Here is a 20,728-nt window from a genome sequence, read left to right on the forward strand (position 1 = left end):
ACCTCAGCTATTTCAATTATTTGCAGCATCCACTACATAAGCCACATAGACATGAATTCTACATGGAAATAGCATGCAAAACATTTAAAATTAGATTCTAACATCTAATAGGGCTTGGAAAAACAAATCAAAAAAACCTCACAATATCTGTTATTCAGAAAACTACACTTACAAGTCAGAGGAAGGTATCTGTGCTCACACACACACAAAACCCCACACCCCTTGAAACTGAACAGCATAAAATAGTCATACACTGTCTTACAGACCATTTTATAGTATCACATAGGTCAATTTTGTATGTCATATTAGGTTTGAAAACCTACATCTTTGCTCCTACTGTCTTTTACTGGTTTCACACCTTTTTTTTTTTTCTGTTTACTAACATGTAATTTTTTTTTCCAACATTATTTTAAATATCTTTACTTCCCTCTATATCATCTCTCTCATTTCTATTTAGCACGTTGTTCTTATTTAATGAATCCATCCATCCTTTTCCTGTTGTTTTGTTTTTATGTTTGCTAACTTACTAAAACAATCTCTCTCTTGCCTGATGCTTGCTAAAGACAGACTCATTTGCCATTCACAAACATCTCTTTTGAACTGTTTACTTATGCACAACATGTTTATGAATTCTACCAAGTGCTAGAAGATTAAACTTACTTGCCAAAGACTGATAGAATACCATGAGACTAAAAACCAGAAGGTGATAATACACTGAGCCGTGTCTGACATCAAGAGTCAACGACACACTCCCAAAATAATGGCATTCCTACCAGCTAATGTAACGGCTCAGTGTATGTGAAACTACCTCTGTATGAGAGGGGTCATCTCATGCATATTACTGTAGAATAGTTAATACATTTAAAATTCCTCCTACAAGATCCCTCTCTTGACTGCCATGATGGGGGGTGAAGGGTGGAAAATGTTTCATATTCTCTAAACATTCACACTTAACTCTTCTGCCTAATACAGGCAAAGAAGTTTCCATTATTCTAACCCTTTTCCACTTTCTGTATTTGATGAAAATTTGATGGGAATTTTTGCGAGCACACCCGTAACTCAACCATTTTGTTAGTGACAGGTTCCTGCACACTCTAAGTTTCCCCAATTTCTGTCCTTTTCTTTTATAAGTAGCTCCAACTGGTCTCTTCACAACCGCTCACCCATCTCTCAACCTTTTTTTCCTGCGCCTCACTTCATGTATTACCATCGATCCAGTCTGAGCTCTTCCTGCCTGCTTGCTGCTCCCATACAACACACGCTGATACTTTATCACCTAATATACCAGGAAAAAAAATTCAGTTAAAAAGTAGGTTCTGCATAACACAAAAGAAAACAATATGGCTATAAGTTTCAATGGCACCAGTTCAAGATTTCCATAACTTGAACCATCAAAGCCCACTGCAACTCAGTAACACTTGTAACAAGCAGCAAGCCTAATACAGCCTTTATCAGCTGATTTCAGAAGACAGCTTTGTATCTGTTGAATCAGGTCCAGAGTTGGAAGTAAAAGAGAGAAAAATAAGAATGGTAATTCAAGTTTTGATTCTCCAGTTACTGCTCTCACACTGGAAAAGCTTCCTTGCCATGGACATTATGCATGAGTGTTTTGCCTTCTCTTTTACAAAAGATATTGTTTATCATGGCTTTAAAAAGAAGCAAAACAAAATAAAAACAAAAACAAAACTGACACACCCCATAACCCAAACATCACAGCTAGCCAACATGCCTGTTTAAGAACAATCAGGCTATTATCCAATGAAGCTCTCAAAAAGCTTACTCAAAACTCAGTGTTTCAGAAACTTCTAAATTGAGAGCTGCAGTTACGACTTTTTAAGCTCTGTGTTGAAAATATGAGAGGGCTAAGAACAAGTGGAAAGCTTGCTTCTAGGAAGGAGAACTGGATAGAACTAATATTTTTTAAAAGACTTGATACAACTCTGTAATATTTTTAAAATAAAAGGTAGGGTTTTTTTTCAGATGTATTCATTAATAATTTTTAATTTAAGTCATCATGATAAATGTTATTTTTATTTTAAGTGCATAATTCCTCTCACTTATCTTGAAAGAATTCAGATTCACTAAGAAAAGTGAACAGTTCATTTACCAAGGTCCAAAACCTAAACCTCTCTGCAACTAGAAATATGTATATCACTGAATGTTTTCCAAAACATGTAATTATGTAAAATTACCTTGGCTGAAATCAGTGAGTCAATATTTATTTTCCATCTTCATCATAATTAGTTGTTCAAGGATCACTAAGCACCTGACAAGGATATCTTTTCATTTCCTCTCTGTGTTAAGTTGCTCGTATGTGTGAAATGAGTAAATCACACCACAGAATAACTACTGTCAATTGCCTAAAGAGAGAGCACATCTGCTCAGCAAAACGGCACATGCCTACATTTACCTAACTCATTCTATTGAATAGCATTTTTTCAGTGTTGAAGAAAGACATTCTTTGGACTTCTTCAATATCCCTGCAATCATGAGATACTAAAAAACACGCATTTGTATAGTCTGCCCTATTGAATGGTATTGATGCTTTACAAGGAAGTGAACTAGCTTCCCCCCTACTATACACTTACATATCAAACAGCGCTGAAGTCATCAAGATTGCTGAAACTATTAAATTCACAGAAAAATGAATCCCTTACAGGACCTTAATACCTTCCAACAGTTTTGAACTGACACAATCTCAAAATTTAAATATTGATTTATCAATCCTGTCAATTACAAACAAGGAAGAAAGAAGCACATCACTTGGGAAAGGTCACACCAGATTGAATCAGAGGCTCCATACAGCCCCAACTCTGGCAAAACGGTGCCTACCACTGTAGGGAAGCCAGAGAACAGGGCACACGCACAGGGACACTTCCTCAGAAATATTCTGCCAGCCTCTAGCTATTTGTAGTTCAGGGATTTCTTGAGACAGAGATGATGTCTTGTTTATAAGATAACCTTTGAAGTATTTTTCCAGTTGTTTTTTAAACCTGCACAAAATTTAAGCTTCCACAAGATCCCACGACAAACTTCCATATATAATTATGAGTTACATCAAAAAATTCTTTCTTGCTTTCTTTGGAATTTGCTGCCAGCCAGCTTCACCCAATACTCCCTCCTTCTTGCACTAGAAGAGAGAATAATAATTTCTTATTCACCATATCCGCCCTTCCATGATTTTACAGACAGCTACACCATACTGTTCTCAGTCATCTGTCTTTGAGGCTGAAGTCCTCTATTCCACTCTACTCATACCATCCTCAGCCATGCCTCATATGTAAATTCTTCCGCACCGTTAGTTGTCCTGCTGGCCTTTGCTGTACCTCTTCAGTACAACTGTTTCCTTGTGGAGTCTCTGAGGTCCGAATGAGTTACACAATGTGCCTGTGTCACTGATTTATATAGTGACACCGTGATGTGTTTTCTGCTCTTTTCCTAATTTTGAGGGTTCATTTGCTTTCAACTATTGTGTAGTAACAACCATCTCAGATGTCTTTAAATGTGATAGGGGACTGCTTCCCCCACATGCACACCATTTAATCTTCATCTGCGCTGAGTTTAATGTCATTTGTCTGTTTTATCTGCAACTCTCTGCAATCCTCAGACCATAGAGAACTAGAGGCAAATCAAGATGAACACTCGTAACAGTGAAGGTAACAGCACATCAGATCAATCCAAGAGCCCAGTGGAACAACATTCCAAGAGCTCTGAGGGATTCCCTGTCACTGAAATTGTTAAATTAAGGCTGACAATAGCTTTTGACTGTAGCTATATTGAAGACATGCCCTAATGCAACCAATAACTAGTTCATAACTTTCTTTGTTATGACTGCTCATGTTATCCAGCAAAGTCCACCTGATCACAAGCTGGCATTGTGATCTATGAATTTTACTGGTTATGCTGGAGTTAGCCTTCCATGTACAGTCACTTACTGGAGAGAACCTGCTCCACTGTTCTCAAAGTTAGTAGGGGATTTGAGCTGGGGAATAAAACAACAGCCAGTTTTACTTCCAGTTTGCCCCAAACCTTACTGAAACAGATTTTTATTATGTTTGCTATTTCATGAAGGAACTGTAATTCAAAGATGTTTGGTGGTAGTGTTTTACCTCTAAGGTCTAAAAGCAAATAACAGCAAACGTGTCAACTAACTATTAAAATTACACAGATCTGAAAGTGTTGCAAGGAGAGGAGGAAATGGAACCATTTTCAAGTTTAGAAGTGCCAAGCTGTCAGAACTCAGATACAGAAAAACAGACTCTAGAAAAAGTCATTTTCTTAAACACGTGTACATGCTCTCTATAATAGGCTGTTCAATAATTATTTTACCTATTATAATGTAAATTAGATAAATCATCCCTAATGCCATTATGTGGACGTCATCTCTTCCTGACTGATATCGTAGGAGTGCACTATCACTGTCACCAAAATATATCTTGTCCATGTTATATTCTCCCTGGATTAATCTACTGTGTTTTCCTTTCTTGATCAAAAGAATTCTAATCACATGAAATTACATTTTTAGTGTAGTTGTTCAATGCCTCAGTTTTCAAATATGCATTACAGCAGCTTTTATCATATAGTATAGCCTGCTCAGTGAGTTATTTTTGTAGCTTATTCCACTAGTCTTTTTTGAATGAAATAATTTCAATTTACAACCAGGCTGAGAGATTGACAGACTCCAGGAAAACAGCTCAGATTACTCACAAAAAACCCCACATTTTCTATAGCATATGTCACCACCATAAAGCATTTGCAGTTGTGAGGTCAAAATTATTACACCTCTCTGCAACTTTTTAAAATTAAAAAATGTCCTCCGGGGTTTTTTTAATTCATGCTAAAGTTTAGACCATAAATATTCTTTCACTCTACTGAGCAAGTTTGTAAACACAGGTCTTTAATTCATACTCCAATTTTGCTTCCCAAGAGGGTTCCACTGTTTGCTTCCTCAGTTTCCTATAATCATTGCAGCAGTAGAAAATGTTAGTATTTTAAAATACTTTGAAGTAGAAAGGTTTGCAAAAAGACAAACCTCAAGAACCATTATAGGACTCTACTATTAACAAATGAACAGCCAAAAGAAAATTGTGAAAGTTCAGATGAACAGTTAGAGATAAACCATTTTGAAGTACAGGCACTAAACACAAATAATCACTAGGAGGTTTGTTGTTGTTTTGATGTTGTTGGGGGTTTTTTAAATGCAAAGATAACATGGCCAAATCAAACACTTTGGAGACTTTAAAATGCTTTGTCTCTAGTTAAATGTTACTTTGCACAGAGATATTTATAAAGATCAATTTTCTTTGACAAGGTAAAGTGTACTTTTAAGTTGCAAGTATGAAACCTGATGCTTTCAGATTACATTTCTACAAGTTAATTTAGTCATCCCATACTTGCAGGCAATTTTCCTCTAAGTGACTAGTTTTTTCTTTTCAGAGATTTCTACTCTTCCTTCTTTCTCTCCCCCCTCCTCTTTTTTCATATTCAAATACAACTAGGAGAAATACAGTTGTCAGTGGGATAGAAAGAGGATATATAAAAATAAGAGTAAGCAAACACTTAATAAGGCATTATGAAGTGAACAACCAAAAAAATGTAAAAGAAAGGGCAGACAATCACATGGAGTTACAGAATAGAAAATTTAAAGCAAGAGATATCGTAGACTCTTACTTGCATTAGAAAATTTACTTGCTGTCAATATTCTAACTGCAAATATATATTAAGATAAATCAGAAGCAGGCATCTGCATTTAATCCAATTTAATCCAATACCTATGCACGCTACTACAGAAAAAGGAACTCTTGCTTCTTCCCTTGCTAATACCAATACCAATCCTGGTGTTTCCATGATTCCCCAAGATCTTTCCCTTCTCACCAACTGTTCCATTTCATGTTCCTGCCAACTCTTTTGCACCATTCATGCAGTCAAATCAGGCAACCAGATCCATGTCTGGTGATGGGCCAAATCCATAATATCACTTCCAAACTCATTTCTTCAGAAGAAGGGAGGTGTTCTTAACTTATTATCAAGAGCAGAAGCAAAACATAAAGCAACTTCAAATTCACCACATTTTTTATTGATAAGAACTCCACAGCTGCATAACAAACAGAACAACAAAACAGATCACTCCATAAAAGCAAGAGAAGCAGGGACATGCAAGAAACAAAACACAGACATCCACTAGGTTCCTTCGAAAAACGTACAAAAGGAAGAGAAAATCCAAAATAAATTATAGTCGCTTTCATCAAAATTCATGTTTTAGTAGTGACTGACATGATGACTAAAGCAATTAATAATTACATATGAAACTACTTAAGAGATGAAAAATGTCATCACTTGAAGCCAATTCATGAATGTGCCTGGTAACAGCTACAGTTATTTTTTTTTCTGGTATTTAATATGTGAGAGCAGGGAAAGTCAATACAAGTCCACTTTTTGCAGCTGGAGCAAGCTGCATTAGCCTGCCCATTTTTGGACAAATGAAAATATTCTGTTACTTGAGGTAAAACTCAGTTTCTCCACTCTACAGAAGTTATTTTTTGCACCCACTCCCATCCGAAGTGACAGGTGACACTATAAAATGAAAGGGAACATGCAAACACCTTCCACTCTCATTTTTGTGCCAGTGGCACCCACCATGTCCCTTTCAAACACAGATCAAACAAACCCACCAGTAAGTGCTGGATAGAACTCCTTGTCAGTTTTTGCCCTAGGGGTAATGCAGTCCTGAAAGGGGTACCTGAAAGGCCAGCAAATATATTGTTGTTTTTCTTATGCATTTCAAGATAAGAAGATAAAAGGAAAGTGTACAAAACTTAACCATGTCTAAAACAGAAGAGAAAGACTGAGAAAGAGAACGAACAGAGAGAGAATGAACGCTCCAGGCCGTAAGGAAGGTTTCTGGAATAATTAACCAGCACCTACGACTTGCTCTCTGTGTGCAACAGAAGGTGAGAAAGAGCGGGCTTTGTTGATTTTTCAGATGACTGATCAAGATAGTAGTCTCTGAAGTATTGTGCAGAGTCCTGTGACAGTTGGCAATGCTGAAGGTCCCAGACTATGAGGACTTTAATTTCAGATTTTTTTTTTTCGTGGTTGATGGATGACTTATACTCCAAAATGACGTGTAGTATTATGCAGAAAACCTAGATAATGAACAAAATACAGTAAAGATGTCTTTAGACTGACCTATAATTATTGGTCTGGGTAAGCTGCCTCAATTCACAGTGAGTCTATTTCAAACTAATAGTTCCCACGCACCCCTGGGCCCACAGATACATCACCACAAAGGCCTGTGCAGACAGCAAAATAGTCAGGGGAGATGTAGTTACTGGCCTTCAGAACAAGTCTGTCTTCCAGTCGGTCAGATCAGGTAGCAACATACATTAAGAAATATATCTACATGAGAAATTCAAAACATCTTTCCTGACCATTCTTTGCCTCGGAAGGCTGTTTACTTCTTCAGTTCAGCATAACTTCTGTCTTGCTACTGTCACTCTTATTTCTGTGTCTAAGCTTTTCAGTCAAGAAGTGGGTTAGCCCAAAGCAAATCTTATGTTACAAAAGCCAATCAACATTTGTCATCTGTTGTGCAGAACTCTTATCTTCTAGCAACTTCAGAAGCATAAACTATACCTACAGGGAAAAAAGTAACTCAAACAAGAATCCTTCAGTTAAGAAGCCAGAGCACAAGTGCCGTTTTTCACTATAACCACTTTGCTACACTTGCTTGGGCATCAGAAAGGTGAAGACTGCAAACAGTGTATCTTTTCCTGAAAGAGTACAAATTGTATAGACTTCCGCTCCAGGACTAGTACTCTTAAACCCCTAGCACTTCATGGACTCAGAAAAACCTAACCCAGTTTACCTCGTTACCACTGAACTGTCAATTTAAAATACTAAACTTTCCAATAGCTCCATTCTGCCAGCATTTTCCCAGAAGAAAGTTAACCAAGTGTCCCAAATGAAAATTTCTTTGCTATAAATATCTGCCAATAGGCTTTATGACACAAAAGTTTTATGACACAAAAAAAAAAAACCAAAACAAACAAACAGTAGAATGATACCAACCTATTAAAACATTCCCATCTTGAATTAGTTCTTCCACATTGCCCCCTTACATTTTGTAGCTAGCTGATACACACTCTACAGTGACACATTTTCTGCATGTTGAAGCACATGCACATATTCAAGAAGAAAATACCACTTTATCACAGGCTGTTTTCAACCACGAGCTTAAAAAGAAACAGAGAGAGTATGATCAGTTTCAAAACCCAAATTATCTGCAGCAGATTCAGAAATACCACGCTTTATAAACTGAGATGATGAGTGTGTACCGTCAAAGGAAGGTCATCTGATTCACATTCCAGTAAAGGTTGAAAATGAGTCAGAACCAAAGAAAAGATAATTCCTCCCCACTCCCACCCTATTCTGTCCCTCAAACATAATTTTTATTAAAAGCATTTCTAGTTCACAATTTTACACATGCACAGGGTTCGGTTTGCAAGAAAGCACAACAACAGGACGGAAGAGTTCCCTTGAGTGTAGAAAAGACAGTTAAGACAACTCTTGTTTTGAAACAAAGACTTTGGCAAGGCTCAATATGCCTTTGACATTCTTCAAGAAAATTACCCAAATCTAGACATAAAATAAGCTCTTTGGGGGAAGGAAAAAAAAAAAAATCCTTTAAGTGCTTAGAAGAGCCATCTTCCTATACAACGGTCAGAAATGCCAAATACGCCGCTCCCAGGAGAGCGGAGAGCAAACAACAGGCAAGAAAACACAAAGCAGATGAGGAGTCCACACATTATTTGGACAAGTACGAAAATACGGGGTAGGGAAAGGATCAAGAGAAAGCATAGAAGCTGAATGTAAGAACTGGGAACTCTGACCAACAGGATGAGATCAGGGCAAGAACAACGGCAAAATGAACAGGTGTGACTCAGCATTAAAAGGAGAAGGACAAGGAGAGCACAAGCCATCAGTAGCAAACGTGAGGAAGAATTTCAGGACCACAAAGGGGATAGGAAGAAAAGAAGAGCTGCAGCTGAGATTAGGGACGAAACAGGCACTCTGTGTCCTTCAGAGCACTCCCTGCTTCACAGCCCTTCTTCCACACCAAAACCAGTGTTTAGAAACAGCACTGGTCCCTGCAAACACATTTCTGAGACTCTTGCTAGAACAGGTCTGTCAGTCTCTTCCGATGGTGGTTCCTGTGCAGTCTGATCTCAACAGTGCTTTGGAGCACCCATCAATGAACAAGGGAACATTCCTACCACAGTTACTTTGTTTAGAAACTCATATTAGGTATAAATTTATCCTTATGAGAAACAGAATATTAGAAGTCTGGCTTCTGAAATTAAACCAATCTGCTACACCCGATACTTTTATCATCCTTACCACAAATAAAAAATTCTGGTTTTATAGAAATTTACAACATTTCTATTTTTTATTTCTTTCCCTGATGTAGGCTGTTAAGAGATGGAACAAAAGTATTACAATTAAAACAAACATAGCTCCTCCAAATCAATCAACATATTTTAATATTATCATAGAAGTAATAACTACTAACGTCATTATTGCAAAAGAACCTATACTTTATGGACAAGCAAAGGAAAATTCCTGCTCTAAAAACCTTACAGTCAAAATCGGATGATTTAACAACAGTTTAGGACCCTGCTCTAAAAATCTTCACAGTCTAATTTGGGTGATTTAACAGTCGTTCAGGATCAGAAGTGTGAAAAGGCATCCGAAAGAAAAGATTAAAATCAATCACAATTAATACACAGCAACCAGGAAAATCACAAAGTTCACGGAGTAAAAGGAAAACCTGAACGAATTGGGAAAGGCAGAAAATAAGTAAAAAGAAGTAGAAATGGGAGAAAGGTAACAGGAATGGAGTGAACATACTGAATTTTGAAAATGAAGACTGGAATACTAACTGTACTGTCTGAGTACAAGCACTGGAGTAACACATTTTTGCTTAGGGGATTTCACTGCCAGGAAAGTCAGAGATGATGGTGTGGCACAAACCATGATGACCAACATGAGGCCTAATCAGGTATAACTGGTTTTAGGGGTATTATAAAAACAAAGGATGTAATTAAAAAAGAGAAACATTGAATTAGGTGAGTAGACATTTTTATCTAGCTCCCAAGCCTACAAATTCAAGCAGTGGACATGACAACAGCAAGACAGGAATAGGGACAAATCATTTCACATTTAAACTTACTGATCGGTGACTTCATAACCAAAACATACTTAAACACAATTCAGCAGAAATACCATCAATACTTAGTAACAGCAAAAGATTTAGGCCCAGGATTAGAGAAGGATGTTGGTCAGAAAACTTTTAGATGCAGAAATCTGGAACTTAACAAATAAGTGAGTGCAATCAAGGTGTGAAAAATTAAAAGAATCTGAAAAAAGCTTACCACACTGATTTTAATGGGAAGAAAATTTAACCCCTTTAGTCTGTGAATCTTACTTTATTGAGTTCTAAATCATGAAGCATACAAATCTCTGAAACAATGAAACCTTACAGATTTTTCTTTTATTGCTTACCATTAGTTTTGCAGTATTATCACTGACACATAAGGTCACATAGTTCTAAGATATCAGAATGTTAAAATGAAAATAAGAAATGTTATTCTACATGTATATGCATTCAAGTAATGGAATCATATTATTTTTCTATACATCACATGGTACATAGAAGAAAACCAAGCGATCAGGCCCAGTCAACATGGGTTTATGAAAGGCAGGTCCTTTTTGACCAACCTGATCTCCTCCTATGACAAAGTGACCCACCTAGTACTTAGACTTCAGTAAAGCCTTTGACACCGTATCCCACAGCATTCTCCTGGAGAATCTGGCAGCTCATGGCCTGGATGGGTATACTCTGCGATGGATAAAGAACTGGATAGATGGCCGGGACCAAAGAGTTCTGGTGAACGGAGCCAAATCCAGTTGGTAGCTGGTCATGAGTGGAGTTCCCCAGGCCTCAGTGTTGGGGCCAGTTCTGTTTAATCTCTTTTTCAATGATCTGGATGAGGGGATTGAATGCACCCTCAGTACGTTTGCAGATGGCACCAAGTTGGGTGGGAATGCTGAACTGCTGGAGGGTAGGATGGCCATACAGAGGGATCTGGACTGGCTGGATCTTTGAGCTGAGGCCAATTGCATGAGGTTCAACAAGGCCAAGTGCCAGGTCCTGCAGCTGGGTCACAACAACCCCAGACAGCACTACAGGCTTGGGGAAGAGTGGCTGGAAAGCTGCCTGGCAGAGAGGGATCTCGCGGTGTTGATTGACAGCCAGCTGAACATGAGCCAGGAGTGTGCCCAGGTGGCCAAAAAGGGCAACAGCATCCTGGCTTGTATCAGCAGGACTAGGGAAGTGATTGTCCCCCTGTATTTGGCACTGCTGAGGACCCACCTTGAATACTGTGTTCAGTTTTGGGCCCCTCACTACCAGAAAGACACTGAGGTGCTGGAGAGAGTGCAGAGGAGGGTGACAAAGCTGGTGAGGGGTCTGGAGCACAGTTTTGACGAGGAGCAGCTGAGGGAACTGGGGCTGTTTAGCCTGGAGAAAAGAAGGCTGAGAGGAGACCTTATTGCTGTCTACAACTACCTGAAAGGAGGTTGTAGCATGGAGGGGGTTGGTCTCTTCTCCCAAGTAGCAAGTGATAAGACAAGAGGAAATGGCCTCAAGTCATTCCTGCATCAGGGAAGGTTCAGATTGGATATTGGGAAAAATTTATTAATGGATAGGGTTGATGAGCACTGGAACAGGCTGCCCAGGGAAGTGGTGGAGTCATCATCATCCCTGGAGGTGTTTAAAAGGCATTTAGACAAGGTTCTTAGGGACATGTTTTAGTGCTAGAGTTAGGTTATGGTTGGACTCCATGATCATCAGGGTCTCTTCCAATCGAAATGATTCTATGATTCAATTATACAGTTCTGGTTACATTTTAGACAAAACTTAGGAGGTAAAAAGGCACAGATATGAAAGCATATTTAATGAATACAGATTACCTATTACAGGAAAATACATTTATCAAGAAAATGTAATTAATACTTAAAATCTGGCACTTCCTATTTTTAGTGCAGCCCAAAAACAAACAAAAAAAAGGACAGCTTGTATGATTAGAACAAAAAAATATGAATTTCTGTAATGTTAGGAACAGTTCAAGAGGAAGCACTGAGCAGATGGAGAACGAGCTTCCACTGGTGCCAAGTCCTGTGATTTTACTGCAAAGCTTTATTGTGAAAGGGTTTTTTTTTTCCTGTTTGTTTAGGAAGGTTACTTTAGCTAAGGAGGAGAGAGGGAGAACAGGAGAGGTTGCATTTTTGTTGATTTCAGATACCTACAGGTATATAAAACAGCAGCATCTGTCGGGTCTATAAACAAGTCCAAAGATGCAGAGTGCCCAAGGCATAACTGCCATGACTAAAAACTGCAAACAGAAATGAGACCACTTGGATAAAGAGTTTCCACAGATGGGAAAAGGTATCTACCACACAACCATCACAAAAGAAAGTTCTGATGTGCTGGAACGAGGCTAGAAGGAAAAGTGGGAGAGGAGAGCATGTCAAGGAAGGTCAGAGAACATTTAGGGAATGAGGCAGCAAAACAAGGAGAACATGGGGAAAGATGTAACAAAGTACATGCCCTAAACTATTTCAGGAGCGCATACACTGGGAATATTCAAGCGGCCTATTACCAAACCTTAGTTTTAACAGTGTAATCTTTCAAGACCAGTAATATGGTCCTAATATCTTAAAGGAGTTGATAAATAATAAGTAACTAATACCTCTATGTTCTGCACAGAGCTCATGTCACCTGGTGAACAGCAAGGACATGAAGTTTTGCATCTGTTGAATTTCTGACCAAATAAGATGCACTAGTTGAAATCACATCTGTTCCACACATAATCAAAAAGACAAGCAAAAAAGAATTAAAAAATACTTTTCACTATTTTTTTGCACAGAGCAATAATGCTTTCAGAGCCGATAAACAACAATTCTTTGTTAGTCTATATATTTCAACATTACAAGAAACAGACGCAGAAACAGAGTTCTATGGAGACATATGGACATAAATAATTTCATAGAACAAGCATACAAAACAAAAAGTAGTAGAAGTTGGCAATCAAATACCACTGAAAAGTGGTACCCCTGATATACACAGTAATCCAAATGAACAATGACTTAGGCAGTTCTGTAAAGAAAACTGAATTTCAGCATTCAAAGGATTCTTTTTTAGCATCTGAACCATGTCCTGACATTGCCATTCTTTTTGTTCGAGCAGAATTAGTATAGAAAATAAGAAAAACTCTTTTACTCTTCACCCATTTTTTTTCCAATTCTCTGTTGGTATATACTTGAGATGGAAAAGTTGAAGGAAAAACTATTTTTAAAATGAGCCTTGCTCCACAAGCTTATCTCTTCAACTTTTCCAAATCAGCCAGTGGTCTTCTGTATATTGCTAATTCTCATGTATGTATTGACCATGAAAGTGACAAAAGGGAAGCAATGCATTGCAACAGATGCCTCAAAATTAAACAGAGAGGACCAAAAGCAAAATGTTAAAAACACAAACCAACAGGTTTTAGGGAACAGAAATTAACTGCTACCTCACAATTCCTATACTAACTGTTCATTACTACTATGCTCCAGTGACCGCTCCTTCGATTTTTATTCCACATTTCCTGTTGCATTTGAGTGCTAGGTACCTACAGAAATTGTATGTATTCTTACAATATCAAGACCATTCTGCCAGTTTTGTTTGAACTCCACAGCATTTCTTTCTTACTCTTTAAGGCCATCAGAATTATTCAGCCATGGCCAAAAAAAAAAAAAAAAAAAAAAAAACACAATGGGAAAAAATTCGTGTCCAAAATTATATTTTTCAGTCTTGATAATCATCAGATCCTGTAATTCAGCACACTGTTATCAATGCATGTATGTTGGCAGCTTTTGGCTGCTGTACTGGTAATGCCTACCATGTTTAAAGGAAAGTGATCAGGTCCCTGGATACATTTTGATCAGCTCTGTAATAAGATTTTAAAAACATATTTTTAAACCTAAAGCATCTATTCACAGCCAAAAAGCTAATGAAAGACTTAAATCTATTTTGGGACACTTAACCCCCATCAGTCAAAAAAAAGAGGACAGCTCTTCAAACATGGCAAGATTCTTCTAGGGAAGTAAGGATATCCGATCATTTCCACTTCTCTTGTTCTTTACGCTTCAACAGCATTTTTACTAAATTGATTCGAGACATATTCCCTGAAGGCTTCCCAATGGACTTGTAGTTTACATCAGCTAGATATCAAAAGTAATACAGAAAAGTTTGCTTTGCTATACTCAAGGTTAATTGGAAAAAAAAAAAAAAAAAAAGAGGAAAGAAACTGACTTGAAAACCACAGTAACCACAGTTATCAACCTACCTTACTCACAAACATAATAAGCCCTAAGGCCCTAAGCTCTATCAAGCTAGTGACATCAGTTGCTATCAAAGGCACCTGGCAGTTCTTACTTAAGACTATTTTCAGCTGCTTTTTTAAGTATTCAGTCTGAAAATTTCCATGTCAATTGTCTGCTTCAGGTAGCTTTTCCTCACCCTCCCCTCACTATCACCTTTAAAAAAAAAAGTCAGAGAATAGCTGGAACATTTTTCTACCATGAAAAGACCTGGGGAAAAAGGCCCTTGGAAGCTCTTCCTTTGAAAGACTGTAACCACTTCCCTTCCCTGAATCAGTAACTTCCAATCAGGCTGGACAATGTTTTTGTATGAGAGATACACTCTCCTCATTATGTAAAAAATCTGACCTGGTTTAGCCAAGCGACAAGCTTCTAGAAATCAGTGTTTGTACATATTTTTTGGCAACATCTGCAGACATTTAACAACCAAACATCAAACAGTCCATCCTCAGTGACCTTCTGTATGTCATCTCAATGTGCAAGACAGCTGAATTAAGTGTCCTCTAACCTCTGTTCCTGAGTGAAAAGCCAGATTTTCACTGCAAGAGAAGTCTCGTTTAACAGGCATGAGGTACAACACTGAACTGAACTGAAAAGTGCCATCTTGCATATTTCTGCAACCTCACCTATGCCACTATCCCTACCATAGTTGAAAACAGTAGCCTGTCACTTCATATTGCTGGGTAACTGAGTAGGATTTTGGGTATTCTGATGAAGCATGTGGAGGGAAGATGGAGAAAGCAGCTTGCAGTGGAGACCAGAACTGGAAGCTTGAAATAATAAAGGAAAGAAACCAAGAGGAACATAAGATGTAGTAGTCAATGAGAGAAAAATTAAGCCAAATGAGCAATCCCAGGCAGAACAAGTCAGAACTGGGTAGAGCAAGGGACGGAATATATCTGACAGAGCTGGATTCTAGTGAATATACGTGGAAGGGAGGTGGCTCACAACAAAAGGCTGAGAAAAAGCCACCACCAGTAATCAGAAACACAAACAAGAAGAAAAATCAACAGAAGCAAGGGAGAGTGAGAAGCAGCAGTAGGCAGGCAACGGCTGACAGCAGAGACAAGGTGCAGTCAGAGACAGTCTGGGACCAGTCAGGCCTGAATACTTGATTGAAAAGACAGAATCAGTGTTGCACTGGAGACTGGCTTGAGGCAGGGACAAGCTGGAAGTATAGGCAAAAAACTGAAAAAAGAGTGTGTCTTCAGAAGCTATTGAAAAAAGTAAAATAAAATACCCTAAAGACTCATCATCCTCTGCAAATATCTGCAAACCCCTTCCTCCCTCTCTCTGAAAACTATCGCATTGTTCTCTACTGCTGAAACAAAAAAGTGTAACAACCCATAACTCTGTTACTTTCTGAATTCCAGCAACAGTAACATTCATGCACTAACTAGATCTAAAAGCTCCAAACCTGCTAATTATCAACATGACACACATATCACAGAATATTAGTCTTCTCATTTTGCTATTTTTTGGCTGATTTTAACCAGGAAATTACACAGAGAAGCACATTTACAAAATATTAAGCAAATTTCTCCTTTCAAGTTTGTCTACTTGCATTAATTCTGTCTTCATTACTACAGTATCCCAAACTATTTTTTTTTTTACCCTATCTCACTCAATTAACAGGATATTCTCTGGGAATAAATCCAAGTTATTTCTTGAAGGACTGCAGTCTCTTCAAGACCTTGCATTCAGTATTATGGAACCTAAATGTTACATAGGAGAAAAGGTTTTTAATCTGAGCTTTTGCCAACAGATCCTTAACTGGCTGCATCAATTACATTGTTGTGTATTAACAGTAAATTGCAAGACCTTTCTAAGCTTTTGCATTCCTGAAAAATGGCACTTTAACACCATTCCCTCTCCGGTGCTCCCCTGCTTGCTGCAACTGAGATGGATCCATGGTGCAACTACTGAACGCCGAATAGCAATATACTAACAGAAGTCAAAATGATCAAATAAAGCAGAGATGCAAGCAAGCTGCTTCTCAGACCACTAGAAGTAAAGACGACCACATTCTCAGTTTTCATACATCAGCCAAAGAAATTATACAAAGAAACTCCCTGGCACACGCTGCTTTTTTATGTGACTCCAAGAAACCTGCATTATTGTTTAGAAGGAACTATTTTCTTCCTCTGAAAGAATTTCATTTCATTGCTTTTTCTTATCAATATATTTTAATGTCAAAAACAGTCACAATGTATCCTAAAAATAAAGAGAAACACTCTTTAAATGAAATATTTAGAATTAATAACTAGTAAGAACACTAACTAAGAATATTTTAATTTTAGGCATTAAAACAATCTACAGAGTAAAATAAGTGGGTTGGTAGAAAATGTATTGGAGTATAATCTAAGAAATTAGTAGAAATACTTAATATTTTCTTATATCTTCATTTCAAAAGTACTATTCATGAGAACATTTTAAAGACACTCTGAAGGCTAAGTATAAAGTTAGAGACATTAAAGTTTGTTTTAGAAAGCTGAACCATGGCAACATGCAGCTCAGGGTAGTTATCTCGATTGAAAAGGTTTTGAGTTGTGATAACTACTTTGTTCCCCAGGCTATGTTACCGATTCAGCTCTGAGGTTCATACCAGGCATCTTGACTCCATCAGTCTTTCCCATGCAACACACCATTCAGATAATTCAATACACATCTCATGATCCTATGACTAAAACTGGCAATTTAGGTCCAATTCTGCAATGTTCATGCAAAACTCAACTTCAGAAATTGATTCTGGCACAGAGAAAGAAAGCTCTGGTCGTTGTTGCTTTACCATAGATCATTTCTAATTTACCCCTTCACGCTGTGGCTGAAAAAAACGATTATTTAGATTTAAGAGATTTTGGAGCTTCCAAGTTGCTCAAAAAAAAATCTCACATTCTTTGCAGCTTTTTACTAAATGGTATTCCAACATAACAGCACATCAAGAGTTTCTAAAATAATTTTAGGTAACTGGTTTTTGTACAAGTGCCCATACTAACTCCCAGGCAGTTAGCAATAGGACAAGGGGGCATGGGCTTAAACTCTGCCAGGGGAAATTTAGGCTGGATATTAGAAAGAAATTCTTTACAGAGAGAGTGGTCAGGCATTGGAATGGCCTGCCCAGGGAGGTGGTGGACTCGCCGTCCCTGGAGGTTTTTAAACTGAGATTGGACATGGCACTTAGTGCCATGATCTAATAAACGGACTAGAGTTGGACCAAGGGTTGGACTCGATGATCTCTGAGGTCTTTTCCAACCCAGTCGATTCTGTGATTCTGTGATTCTGTGATTCACGTATAGCCAAAAAAAAAAAAAAATATAGGATCTATTACAGCCTGTCCCTAAACCTCCTTCTATTACTCCTTTAAAAAAGGGAAAACAACTGATCTTTATTTTCAAGGTAACACTTGCTATCTATGTACACATCTGCAGGGTGCTGATTACCAATCTTTGTCAAAACAAACAACAGCAAACAGCTGCTTGACTGCTTTGCTCCGTTTAGTCAAACTAGCAGACTTTTTTGTTTTCTAGAAAGCAACCCAATGACCAAGATTGGCATGAAATTCATTGTCAGCAAGAATAGGCTCAAAGTAACTGGATGCTGCACACACTCTTTCACTCCCCATCTGCCACAGCTTGGTGCAGCCTGTCTGCTATAAGGCTGCTCCCATAAAGACTTTTGAACACTCCTAAACACATCAATGGCAGACAGGAATTGTATTCTAGGGTCCTGTTTCATTGTCAAAGACAACAGCCAGAAAAGTAATAGTTTTTTAGTTTTGCCTTTTGAAACACTATCTATAGAGTAGAAAATGCTTACCTGCTGAGCTAAGCAAAACACTGAAGTCTGTTCCTCTCTGTGATTCCCCACATTCACTCTGATCCTCTTTTTCTGCATCCTCATAGCGGCTCCAGTTGGAAAAAATCTTTCTCCTTGAATAGCTTTTCCGTTCTTCTTTCTCTTCTTCCTTTCGTGATTCAGTATCATCATCCTCCTCTACCTGTAACATATAAATGGAAAGTTAAGTCATTGCAACTCAATAGCATTTTGTTCTTTATTTAAATAGTCATTTATACAAACAAACTCCAACCACAGAATTAACACCCAAAAGACTAATTAGCCTGGATCCCCATCAAAACTTCAGAGCAGGTCCTACCATCTTCCTAAGCTGTATGTAATTCACCAACAGTATAATTAAAAGAACCTGGCGAAGCCTCAGTTCTTACAGGGGCCAAGCAGTAACACTGATGCAAGTTCCACTGATTTCCCTCCTGGTCTAGAGGCCCATAATGGGTATCTTCCTGAAACTGAGAGCAATGCATAGGGAGTAGAAGTAAGAATTTAATCACAGTATCTCTGTCCCAGTGCTGCAGTGATACAGATGATAACTGAAAGAACTGACATTTCTAGAGCAGAACAGGAAAAAGATAACATAACAAATACTTTAGCAAAACATCCAGAAAGGGTGATCTACATAAGAATTTCCATTGTAACCAACTACAGGGTCTTAATTAATTTGGAATAGTTCACCAAATTAATTTCCTTCATGAAAGACATTTTACAGAAATAGACAAGGAAAAATGAAATAGACTGCCGGCAGCCAGTCTACTAGCACAAACTCTTAAAAAGCTTTAGGGTCAAAAGGAGAACTCCTTGCAGTGTCAGCTTAAGACGCAAGCAAAACAGGCATTTGCCACAAGCACTCAACAGCCATGGAAAACTCTACCCTAGCTTGAATCCTCTTTATCACCAGAGGTCTCCTCTCCCAGGTCCAGTCGTTCAACTGGAACAACTCTCAGCTCACAAACAAAGATTTGCCTCCTGGAGGAAGGAGCACTCAACAGGAAAGAGAACTAAGAGCAAACAGAACAGTTCTGTGCAAGATACTTTCTGCAGAGGTCTAAATCTCTGAAGAGGTGGAGTAAAGGAGTCAAGAAAGAAGAGATTCCCACGTCTGCTCCCAAACATTCCTGTGGAGAGATCCACTTTTTCTTCTCTCCTTTACTCCAAAGTGTACTGTTGCCATAAGAATAAATTTCACTGCCCAACAATATGTGGATTCTTCATGATCAGGGCAGTGAAATTCAAGTTTATCTACACTGCTATAAAGGTTAAAGTCATCTCCATGCAGCATAAAATAATCTAAAAACAAGCTACCATTTGGTAGCTACCATAAGCCAAAACACCTTTACAGCCCACAATCAGACACTGGCTTTAAGATGGACCTTGGCTTTGATAATTTAAACCAAATGCAATCCTGAAATAAATGTGAAGAATGATTATTTATGTTTAAAAAAAAGCCCTTGTAAGTGAAGAGCTGGAACATCTTGGGCAGAAAGATTAGTAAAATCTCTAGTAGTTACTGTGTTTCTAAAACTACATTAGGGTTTCTTTAAGCACATACACACTGATACAACACTAGACAACCTGGTAGAAATAAGCGCACAAAGCCACTATCAGGAAGAAACCAACACCACTTCATTAACTTGATTTATAATCCATGAGTTAAGTTTCATAGCTCAAGAAAGGATAGAGCAATGCAACACATTTTAGATTGATTTTAGAAATACATCATGAAGAAGGCTTAACTACTCTATAGAAATTTTTGTAGTTACATTTTGGCTCAGCTAGACAAGGACAAACAGATTTTCATGTTCCTTTAGTGTCCAATTACACAACAGAAAAATGTCTAGCAATGCCAAATAACACCTCTGTTGCACCCCAAATACTATATTTATATGCAAGTATATAATGATAAAAAGAAGACTGACACAGACAAAAAATTAGGAAGTAGCAGCTAGTGGACAGTGAAGCATTACTATTCTTTAGTTCTGAAAATGTAATAAAAATGACCCAAAGTAGCAGTAAAGTCTGTTTTGTGGCTCTTACACACTGAAAGGCAAAGCATCTTCAAATGCTATTGTGAGAATTTAGATTCTCCCATGTTTGATGTCTTATAAAAAGGACTGCCCAGCATATCATACGAGCAGCAAAATCAGAACTAGAATAATGATTTCCCAAGAAAAATAACCCATCAATCTTCATAAACAAGCTTCTTTCAGCACTGTTTTTTGGAGTGATCTGGTTAGGAACAGCATGAAGGAAAGGTAAAACCATCGAAGAGCTTAAAAAGATAAAAAGCTGTCATAATTATACAAATATACTCCCAGTTGCCAAACAGCTGGCACAAAGGTAAATATTCTGTGCATTCTCACTGGTTCTGTGCAATTTTTAGGTAAATTCTCTA

The 20,728-nt window shown here is 37.9% G+C and overlaps 2 protein-coding genes across 2 annotated transcripts in view; one reads left to right on the forward strand and one right to left on the reverse strand.

Moving 5' to 3' along the window:
- Positions 1 to 20,728, reverse strand: part of AVEN (apoptosis and caspase activation inhibitor) — a 98,687-nt gene that overhangs the window by 57,170 nt on the left and 20,789 nt on the right. Inside the window, exon 2 of the mRNA XM_082058598.1 lies at positions 18,301 to 18,481. Coding sequence (XP_081914724.1) covers positions 18,301 to 18,481 — 181 coding nt within the window. The remainder of the gene's footprint in view (positions 1 to 18,300; positions 18,482 to 20,728) is intronic.
- Positions 1 to 20,728, forward strand: part of CHRM5 (cholinergic receptor muscarinic 5) — a 50,453-nt gene that overhangs the window by 1,606 nt on the left and 28,119 nt on the right. The gene's annotated exons all lie outside the window — the stretch shown is intronic.

This window comes from Streptopelia decaocto (genome assembly GCF_964273445.1).
Source record: "Streptopelia decaocto genome assembly, chromosome: 7".
Lineage (NCBI taxonomy): Eukaryota > Metazoa > Chordata > Aves > Columbiformes > Columbidae > Streptopelia > Streptopelia decaocto.